General features: G+C 58.5%; 1 protein-coding gene across 2 annotated transcripts; it reads left to right on the forward strand.

The window, feature by feature from the left end:
• Window positions 1-4,897: 4,897 nt before the first annotated feature.
• RRP9 (ribosomal RNA processing 9, U3 small nucleolar RNA binding protein) lies at window positions 4,898-9,603 on the forward strand. 2 transcript variants are annotated; one of them, XM_064518573.1, is made up of 15 exons: window positions 4,898-5,111; window positions 5,199-5,281; window positions 5,357-5,469; window positions 5,778-5,845; window positions 6,028-6,069; window positions 6,461-6,587; window positions 6,930-7,054; window positions 7,373-7,465; window positions 7,908-8,008; window positions 8,206-8,340; window positions 8,532-8,594; window positions 8,683-8,840; window positions 8,954-9,033; window positions 9,202-9,275; window positions 9,452-9,603. In XM_064518573.1, exons 1-15 carry the CDS (start codon window positions 4,995-4,997, stop codon window positions 9,540-9,542), a joined length of 1,470 nt encoding a protein of 489 aa, XP_064374643.1. In that variant the 5' UTR covers window positions 4,898-4,994; the 3' UTR covers window positions 9,543-9,603. The 2 variants fall into 2 exon arrangements, with proteins under 2 accessions (XP_064374643.1, XP_025966371.2); XM_026110586.2 differs by having other exon boundaries at window positions 4,899-5,111; window positions 8,683-8,828.
• The last annotated feature ends 132 nt before the right edge of the window (window positions 9,604-9,735 follow it).

Raw genomic sequence — 9,735 nt, forward strand, 5'->3', positions numbered from 1 at the left:
CCAGCCAGCTGGACTCTCAAGTATCCCTCTTCTCCTACAGGGCTACAGTGGGGGTTCTGCCCATTGTAAAAGCCCAAAGGCTGCAACAGGTCAGTCAGGATTCAATGGAGAACCTCAGAAAACCCAAGTCAAGTTTAAAGAGTAAAACTCCAGCAATCGATTTGCAGCCTCCCAAAAGCCTGCTGTTATGGCCAAGAGCACCCCCTCAGCTGGGAACAACGCATTGGGTGCCCATAGCTGGGGTCAGACACTTGGCAGCACCTGGGAAACAAGCCCCAGGGCAATGGGGGACCAAGAGCTGCAGCAGGGCAGAGCGTGTCCCGCACCACGGAGCAGGGTAGAGAGGCCTTCATGGCTGCCGGTGGGCCAGGCAGCCCAGGGAAGAGCCTGTGATGAGGAAGAGCTGTTTGCTCCAGGAACTGGGAAGCTGCCCCATGCCCAAGGGGCAATTACTTTTAACTACTGGAAATTCCAGAGACAGAAAGAAAAGGAACAGCACGGGCACCAGAAGGAGTGCCCACTCTGGAGGGGCAGTACGAGCTCAGAGGGGTGAGGACAAAAGAAACTAGCTGGTGAGGGGCCAGGCATGTGGAGGTGCAATGTTATCATTTCACTTTTACAGAGAAAAAAGAACTACAGCAGGACTTGCTTCTGGTCACATCTAAGCAGAAACGCCAGGACACACGGAACAGACTGATGGCCCTCCATGCTAGCCACTAGTCTTTGCTTCCTCATCACAGGAAATTGTTCCCCAAAGGAGGACAAGAACCCACCTTTCATTTATCCACCAGACAAAAGAAGCATCCCCAGAACTCAGGGCCCAGTAGCTTGGCAACAGGCATCCCAGGCACTCCTCCTGGGAGCAAGCACAAGCTTCTCCCCAGGCAGCCCTGGTGAAATCACAGAACCAAAGCAGGCTGCAGCCAGGCAAGGAAGTGACTGCTGCCACCCTCACCTCTCTGCAGTCACAGCATTGCTGCCTCCAGCCTCGCTGGTGAATCACTTCTCCTTTTTGCCAAATGGATTTGGTATGAAAAACACAGATTCGCAGTTAAAGCCTCTCTGTCTCTCCAGACCCACGTGGACACTGCAACCCATCCAGTTTGGGGCTGGCAGCCTTTCACCTTCAGTGCTCCCTACTGGGGGATTTCAGGGTGCAAGTCCCCTTGCTTGGGCAAGGGCTGGTTCAAGAGCCAGGGGGTGAGTGTCTTGCCCTAGTCAAACCTGGGAATAATATCGTTAGTCTATTCATTAAATTCTATTTTAAGCTGCTGTCAAGGTTGAGCTCCGTGTGACTGTCAGAGCAGGGCACTAAGCAGAAGGAAGTGCTGTGTCTCCAAATGTCTGAATGTTCACAGACTAAAGGGAAAAGTTTAAAACACTTCTTAAAATTGAAGTGCTTTTAGATGCACCCCAGAGCACTCCATGTGCCCTCTGGTTCCCTCGGGACCCCTTTGTTTTTCATCCCATGCACTCCTAAGCTTTCTGTTTGCCTCCATGTCCCCTCAAGACCCAACCATGTGCATTTCAGTTTACCACAGAGCCCTGTTTGCCCTCTGGTCCCATCAGGACACCACTATTTTCCCTCCTGTACACCCCAAAGACCTCCATTTCCCTTTCAGTGCCCTCCCCCCACCCAGTGACCTTCATTTCATCTTCGATGCACACTAAGACCCTCCATGTGCCTTTCTGGTCCTTTCAGGATCTCGTTTTCTCTCCCATGCAGCCCAGAGGTCTCGTCTTCTGGATTCCTCAACACATTTCCCCCCTGGCCATGTCAGGATCCCTCCATCTGTCCTTCAGTGCATCCCAGAGCCCTTCCTTTGCCTTACACATGTCCCAGATCCCTCTGTTTGCTGGTCTGTGTGTCCAGAGCCCTGCACTGGCCCTCTTGTCCACCTGAAGACCTCTCTGTGTGCCTTTCAGTGGGCCCCAGGGCCCTCAATCTGCCTGCTGGGCCCTTCAGGACCCACCTCCGTAGCAATCCCACCCCACCCTCCAAAAGCATCAGCCCCAATCACCCACCAGCCTCTCCCCGCATCCCCAAGGCAGTCCTCTCTATACCTCTGGGGACCTGGGGGGACTGCCAGACAACTCAGCATCACCAGGACAAGCCATCACTGCCCTCACCCTCCCAAGACATACAAGTAGGCCCAAGATTTGGTTCACCTTAAGAAAAGTCTTTTTTAATATCTGCTTTTTTTTATTTTAAGAGTAATCGAATCCAATTCAGAGCTCAAAGTGACTACACAGCCATCACAAATGTGAGGTTCTCATCATCAGCACCATCACATCACCCTCACCCATGTGCTCTCCAGGCCATCCACTCAACCCCCCACTGCCACCTTTGGCTGCCCACAAAGCCCTCTCCCAGCCCCACAGGCTCCAAAGCATACCTTGCAGAATGGCCAGGACAGGCAAAAGCCTCCCCAAGCGTGCTTTTTGCTATGGCTAAAAAGTTGGAACTGCACAGCAAAACCCCCCCAGCCCCACTCACCTGCCAGCCACCCCTTCGGTCCCACACATCCCATCCCGCACCTCCAGGAATCTGGGCACATGGACAGGCTCTGTGGCATCACACTGTCCACACCAAAACATCTGCATTGCCTCAGGGACACCCCACATACCCCCACACCCAGACATGCCACAAAGGACCCAATGGGGGACTCTAGAGCTGGAGAAGGAAGGGAGACCCGGACACCAAGCAGAGGGAAAAAAGCAGCATAAGGCAGGCCCCAAGACCACATACATCCACTTCTGTACATACACCCTCATATCAGCTCCATTCCCTTCCACACAGCGGAATAGATCAGCTCTATTCCCCCACATGCGCCCTTAGTACAACTCTGTTCCCATCCTTACAGGATCAGAGCAGTTCCATTCCCCACATGAACCTTCATCTCCATCATTCTATTCCCTTCACACACACCCCTCTCTGTGCCTCCAGATCAGCTCAATTTCCTTGCATGTACAGTCGGAGCTCTTTACTTCCCTTTCCATGCCTTCAGACAAGCAGCACCCCTGCCATGCACCTTCACATCTCCCCCATTCCTCTCTACATGCCTGCAGATTGGTCTGCTCCCCTCTGTGCACGAACAGATCCCCTCAATTCCCCACCATGTGAACACAGATCAGCCATTCCCTTCCACGTGTATTCACATCCCCTCCAGGTCTTCATATTAGCTCCATTTCTCTCTGTGCCAGTTCAGATCCACTCTTTTCCCTGTGAGTGAAGACAAAACCTATCCCATTTCCTTTGTATGTGCACAGATCCATGCCAGTCCCCTCCACATGCCCTCACAACCCCATCACTACCCTCCAGGCAAGTTCAGATCTGCTCCATTTTATTGTGTGCGCCCTCAGATCGGGCCTGTTTCTGTCCTCATCTCCCAGACGGACCTCAGACCTACACTGTAGGTACCTTGTCTCTAGCCCTGTCTCTGTCCAGTATCTCATGTGTGGACCTTGGGCCTATGTGGTAGCCTTGTCTTCAGTCCTGTCTCTGTCACCATCTCCAACTCCTGACTGGACTCCCTGGATGTACCCTGGCCAGGTTCATCACCTACCTCACCCTGCCTGGGACTGTCAGTGGAGCTTGTTATCAACCACCTGGCTCAGTCCACCCTGGTCAGATGCTGTGGGACTGTGCCCTGCTGGTGAGGGAAATGCCTGTGTTGCAGACACAACATGCTCCCGAGCTTATCATCCCTCACACAGCAGCCCTACTCTTGGTGCTACCTGACACCCTTCCTATGGTCTTTATTCCTCTCTGTGGGTCATGCAGACTTGTCCACTCTCGCTCATAAACCCTGGTCCATGCCAACCCCTACCATAGGCACTCTGGTCCCATGTGTCCCCCTTCCCTACGTTCTCCATTCCCTTCCTTTTGCTTTATATGCACTCTGGCAACCTCTCCTCTCCATTGCTCACACGCTGAACCACTCAGTTCTCCTCTGCCTGTGCCCTGTGCCAGTCCTCCTGTGTGCTGTCTTTCCCTCTGTCCCTCCCTGGCTGAGCTCTGCTCCTTCCATTCCCCTCTGAAAGCCTTCTTGTGGGCTCTGCTCCCTTCCTTTCTGGTCCAGGAGCACACTGGTCCCACCGCCTGCCTCGATGGCCTTTCTTCCACTTCCTTTCCCTTTGTGTTCACTACAATCCACTTCACTCACCTTCCTGGGTGCTCTGATCTACTGCCTTCCCATCACATGCTCTTAGATGTGAACTTGCTCCTTCTGTGCCTCTCTTTGTGTACTCTGCTCCCCTCCATTCTCCTCCATGAGCGGCAGCTCCCCTGTTCCCCGTTACGCACACCAAGCCACTACGTTCTCCCTCACGTGTGCGCCATTCCACTCGTGTGCTCCATCACCTCCCTGCCTCTCCACGTGCACCCGCTCCCTTCCCACACGGAGAGGGATGGATGGGAATAGAGGAAACATAGCGGCGAACAGAGGACACCAGCATGAACAAGCTGGGGAGAAAAAATAGAGCTGATCAGAGCGAACATGGAGGGGAGGACGGAGGGGAATGGCGGGGCAGTGGTGGGAACCAAGCTCTAACAGACGGGAATCAAGGGGAAAGCCCGGGGGGATGGAGGCCAGCAGCACAGAGCCGACAGGAGCGTAGCGCAGCACCAAAGAACAGGCGCGCAGGAAGGGCCGGGGCTCCTCAGCTCGGGGCACCGGAGGAGACCGCGCACGCGCAGGAGCACGCGGAAGGGCCGGAGGAGGTACGGAGACGACACAGAGGCGCCCGGAGGAGCCACAGCGCCACCGAGCGGCAGCAGCAGGACCCTCCCCCACACACAGGAAATGGCGCGCCCGAACCCCCTCGGCCCCGCCTCCGCCGGAAGGACGTTGCTGCCCGAAGGACAGCACAGCCCGCCAATGGGGAGCGGGAGGCGGGGCAGCCTCCCGCTCTGGGGACGGGGGCGGGGCTACGAGGCGGCGGCGAGCGCCGGGGAGGCTGAGGCGGGGCGAGGCGCCGCGTGCAGCGACAACATGGCGGCGGCGGCGGCGGCGGCGGCGGCGGCGGGCGGCAGGAAGAGGAAAGCGCCGCGTGGGGCGGCGGCGGCGGGTCGGCGGCGACAGCGGCAGCAGCAGCAGCAGCGGGCTGCGGTGAGGGGAGGGCCGGGCCGGGCCGGGCCGGGGGAGCCTCTCGCGGCCGCCGCGTCCCCCCGCTGAGCGAGCCGCTGTGTTGTGCAGGCCCCGGGCGCGGAGGGCAAGGCGCGGGCGGCGGCCGGCTGGCACCGTGACGAGGAGGTGTCCAGTGACTCCGAGGCGGAGAGGTAAGGGGGGGCGGCGGGCGGGGGCGGCCGCGCCGCTGCCGGCGCTGGCACCGGCGGTCACGCGTGTCCCCACAGCCCCGCGGCTGGCGGGCGGCGCCGGCGGGAGGAGGAGGATGAGGTGGAGGAGACCCCGCAGGAGAAGAAGCTGCGGCTGGCGAAGCTGTACCTGGAGCAGCTGCGGCAGTACGGTGAGTCGCGGGGGCCGGCGCCGCCCGGAGGGGCTCTTCTGCTCGGGCGGCTGGGGGGGCAGCCCCGGCCTGGCCCCCTAACCTGCCCCATCCCTCCCCGGGGTTCCCCGGGCCCCAGGCCCCGCATCGGGGTCCCGCAGGGCCTCGCCCCGCTGGCCCGGCTCCCGGCACCGTGCCCAGGCAGTGGGGTGGAGTGGAGGGCAGCATCCCTGCTGTAATGGGAGGCCCCTGCCCAGCGGGGTGAGGAGCTGAGCCTGGCAGGTGGCAGGCATACAAACCTGGCCCTTACATCACGGTGTCTGGCACAGAGGAGGAGAAGGCAGAGGAAGAGGCCTTTGCGGACGATCTCATTGGCGACCGCCTAAAGGAAGATGTGGTGAGTAGGACACCAGTGGCCTGGTGCACCCCCTCGGCTGGGGACAGCATGGATCCCGCCTCCAGGTCCTTCCCTTCTCCCTCGGGACAGCAGCCCCCAGGAACAGAGTGCCTCTTCCCCCAAGTTGGGAGCGTGGAGGTGTCTCAGGGCCCTTCTCACAGAGGCTTGTCCTTCTTCCCTAGCTCGAGCAGAAGGGCCGATTGCAGCGTCTGGTTGCCAAAGATGTAAGTATGCAGGGCTGTCAGGCCTGGGAGAGCCCCTTCTGCTTTGGGCACACCATACCGTTCACCTTCAGAGAAATGCTACCATGGGCAGCTGTCGGGGTCAGACAGTGCTGGCAGGGGCACGGCCCCTGCTCTGCCGCAGTCATCGTGTGTGGGCTTGCCATGCTTCTGCCAAATGCAAGGATAAGGGCCCTTTTCCCTCCCTGGGACATTGGTGGTGCTTGGTTTGTGCCCAGGAGGAAGGGGAGGGAGATTGTTTTGGGACCCTTTGCTGTGTAGGGGTACTGACCTGTTTGAAGGCACAATGTGCCCAGACACCCCTGTGCTTGGGGAAGCATTTGGGGACCAGACCAGAGAGAGGCCCTGTTCACAACCCACTCTCTCCATTCAGGTGCAGCCTCCAGATCCAGCAAGCATACGAGTGTTGCGGGGGCACCAGCTGCCCATCACTTGCCTCGTCATTTCTCCAGATGACAAGTTCATCTTTTCAGCTGCCAAGGATGGCTTCATCATTAAATGCAAGTCTGGTTTCCTCCTCTTTAGGGCTTGAATCTATCCATTTCTCCCACTTAAACCTTGCAGAGACCCTGCTGCAGTAAGACTGTGGGGTCTTGCTGCGATTATCTGGCTGTCACAGGAGGTGCTGGGATCCTGAAGAGAAAAGGGAAGCTCTCTCTAGAGCATGGGGACCATGGGCTCTGGGGTTTGACCCTTGATGGGTCCAGGGACATCGTGGTTGCCCCTTCTAGGGTGTTGTGCAAGGTTTATTCAGCCTTTTGGTGGGGGATGAGACGCCAGCTTGCCCTGTGGGGGGGTTGGCAGGGATTTCCATCATTTGACAAAGGCTACCTTTTGTGCAGGGGAGGTGGAGAGTGGGAAGAGGCTGTGTGTGGTGCCTGGAGGGAAGAAGGGCACTGAAGAGCAGCAGGTGGGGCACACAGCTCACATCCTCTGCATGGCTATCTCATCGGACAGCAAGTACCTGGTAAGGTGACAGGAGGCTGGTGCTGTTGGCTGGGGCCCGTCGTCACCAGCACTGCTTGGCCCCTTTCCTGCACTCTTGGGAGCCTCTGGTGGAGGCGATCAGAAGGTGGGGAGTGCACCTCTTCTCACGGCCCTGGAGGGTAGTTTTTCAGCTGCAGATTTACCCTGTTAGGTTAAAACAGCCCCCACCCCTTCTAGAGTTGATGGCATGTTCCCAGGATGGGACCAGGTGGGATGGGAGCCTTGGTTGTGCCCTGCAACTGGGGAGGGCTGTGAGTCTCCAAGGGGAAGGGTTCAGGCATCCTCTGCTTCCTGCCAGGCAACTGGAGACAGGAACAAACTGATAATGATCTGGGAAGCAGCCACCTGCAAGCACCTGTACAAGTTCACCGGTCATCGTGATGCTGTGTCGGTGAGTAGATGGTGGGGACTGTGGGCATCAGCTGTGATGCCTCTGGGATCAGGCAGCTGTGTGCAACTGCGTTGTCCCTGGTGACTCTTACATGGGGGTTGGTTATGGTTCCTACCTAGCAGGAGCTGGAAAATGGGGAAGGGAGGCTCAGGGACTTATTTGAGGGCACACAAGGCTGCACTGGTATTCTTCTGTCCCCATGGGGGATGAGCTTTGCTGCACCTGCCCCCAGCTGTAACTGCTTATCAGCCCCATCCCAGGGCCTCTGGAGGTCTCTGAACCTCTTGCTGCCCCCAAAGAGGTAGCTTGGATGCGTGGTCCCCCTGAACAGGGCAGTCAATTTGTGGGACATCCCCTGGCCTTGCTGTGATCCCTGGGGACAGGTGGGAAGGGGAGACTTGTGGCTGTGCACATGTCCATCTGCCTTCTTGTCCCTCCGCAGGGCCTGTCCTTCCAGAAGGGTACACACCAGCTGTACAGTGCTTCCCATGACCGCTCCGTCAAGGTCTGGAACGTGGCGGAGAATGCGTACATAGAAACCCTGTAAGACCCCGGTCAGGCAGTGGGAGGTGAAGAGAGCACAGCACTGAGCCTTTGGGCACAGCGTGTGGGCAGCCTGCTGGCCGGAGGCACTCCAAGACCCTCCTGGTCTGGGATGTACCAGCAGCCCTGCCCAGAGACAGAGGCAGGGGAACAGAGAGCTGTGACTCAGGGCAGCCCTTTTTTCTCTCCCCCTCCAGATTTGGGCACCAGGACGTCATCACAGGGCTGGACAGCCTGAGCCGGGAGTGCTGTGTGACATCAGGGGGACGGGACGGCACGGTGCGGGTCTGGAAGATTCCCGAGGAGTCGCAGCTTGTGTTCTACGGGCACCAGTAGGTCCAGGGCGGATGAGGGGGCTCACGTGGGCTGTGAGCAGGCAGGTTGGGCTGGGGGTGAAGTGTGTGCACATACTGAGCCAGCACGTGCCCTGGTGAGCTCTTGGGTGCATGGGGCTTTATCTCCCTTCCCTCAGCAGAGTCCCAAAGCCCACTGATAATCAGTGCTAAACACCCACTCTCTTCAGGGGCTCTATTGACTGTATTCAGCTCATCAATGAGGAGCACATGGTATCAGGTGCAGATGACGGGTGAGTGCCAGGATGGGGCCATGCTGGGATTGGGTGTGTGCGTAGTCGTGCCCCCTGCACCTCCCTCACCACCCACTCCCCCGGACAGGTCCATCGCTCTGTGGGGGCTGACAAAGAAGAAGCCACTGGCGCTAGTGAGGCAAGCTCATGGCACACATGGCTCCCAGGGCCTGCAACAGCCGTACTGGATCTCGGCGGTGGCTGCTCTGCACAACAGTGACCTTGTTGCTACAGGTGCCTCATGCTGTGAGACCCTTGCTTTTGCTTGGAGGTGGTGCATAGAGGAGGCAGGGCAGGGGGCCTTGCTCCCTTCTTAAGACTGGGGTGCGTGGTGGTGGGTCTCTGTTCCTCTGCCCCAGGCTCACACAGTGCCAGCGTGAGGCTGTGGAAATGCGGCGAGGGATTTCGGAAACTGGAGCCCCTCTTTGACATCCCCCTGGTACGGACAGGGCAGGTGGGGGAGGTTGGGGTGGTGGAGAGCTTGGCTCTGTTCTGTTGGCTCAACATCTGGCTTTCCAGGAGGCCGCAGGTGAGGGCTGAGTGACTGCGGGAGTAAAGTTGCCATGCTGAAGCTGCCTGGTCCTCATGCCCATCCTCTCCCCTCCAGGTTGGCTTCGTCAACAGCCTGAAGTTCTCGGCGGCAGGTGACTTCCTGGTGGCTGGCCTCGGGCAGGAGCACCGGTACTGCTCCCTCTCCCCTGGGTTGCGGGTGCAAAGCTCCAGCTGGGTGGGGGCATGGGGCCCAGCTCCCTCCAAGGGCTGGGCACCTTTATCCAGTGTCCTGCCCAGGATGAGAAGGGGGGACACAGCTTGCTGTGAGAACAGGCACCAGCTGAACCTCATCTTCTCATCTACAGGCTGGGCCGGTGGTGGAGAATCAAAGAAGCCAAAAACAGTATCTGCATCATTCCCCTGAAGCAGAGGGCAGGAACAGCTGACAGCTCCTAGCCCCCTTGCTCACTGTCCCCCAGCCCTGTCTCCTTGTTCATTAAAGCCTCTGTTGTTCTTAGACTTGCTTTTGGTGTCATTGGTGTGGCTGCCCTACTGGGACAGGGAGAGCTCAAGAATTTCTGCCCCTCAGCACTGGAGTTCAGTGCGTGACCCTCCCTTTCTCCTCCCCCCCCCCCCCCCCAAACCCTGG

Source organism: Dromaius novaehollandiae, chromosome 12 (genome assembly GCF_036370855.1).
Source record: "Dromaius novaehollandiae isolate bDroNov1 chromosome 12, bDroNov1.hap1, whole genome shotgun sequence".
Lineage (NCBI taxonomy): Eukaryota > Metazoa > Chordata > Aves > Casuariiformes > Dromaiidae > Dromaius > Dromaius novaehollandiae.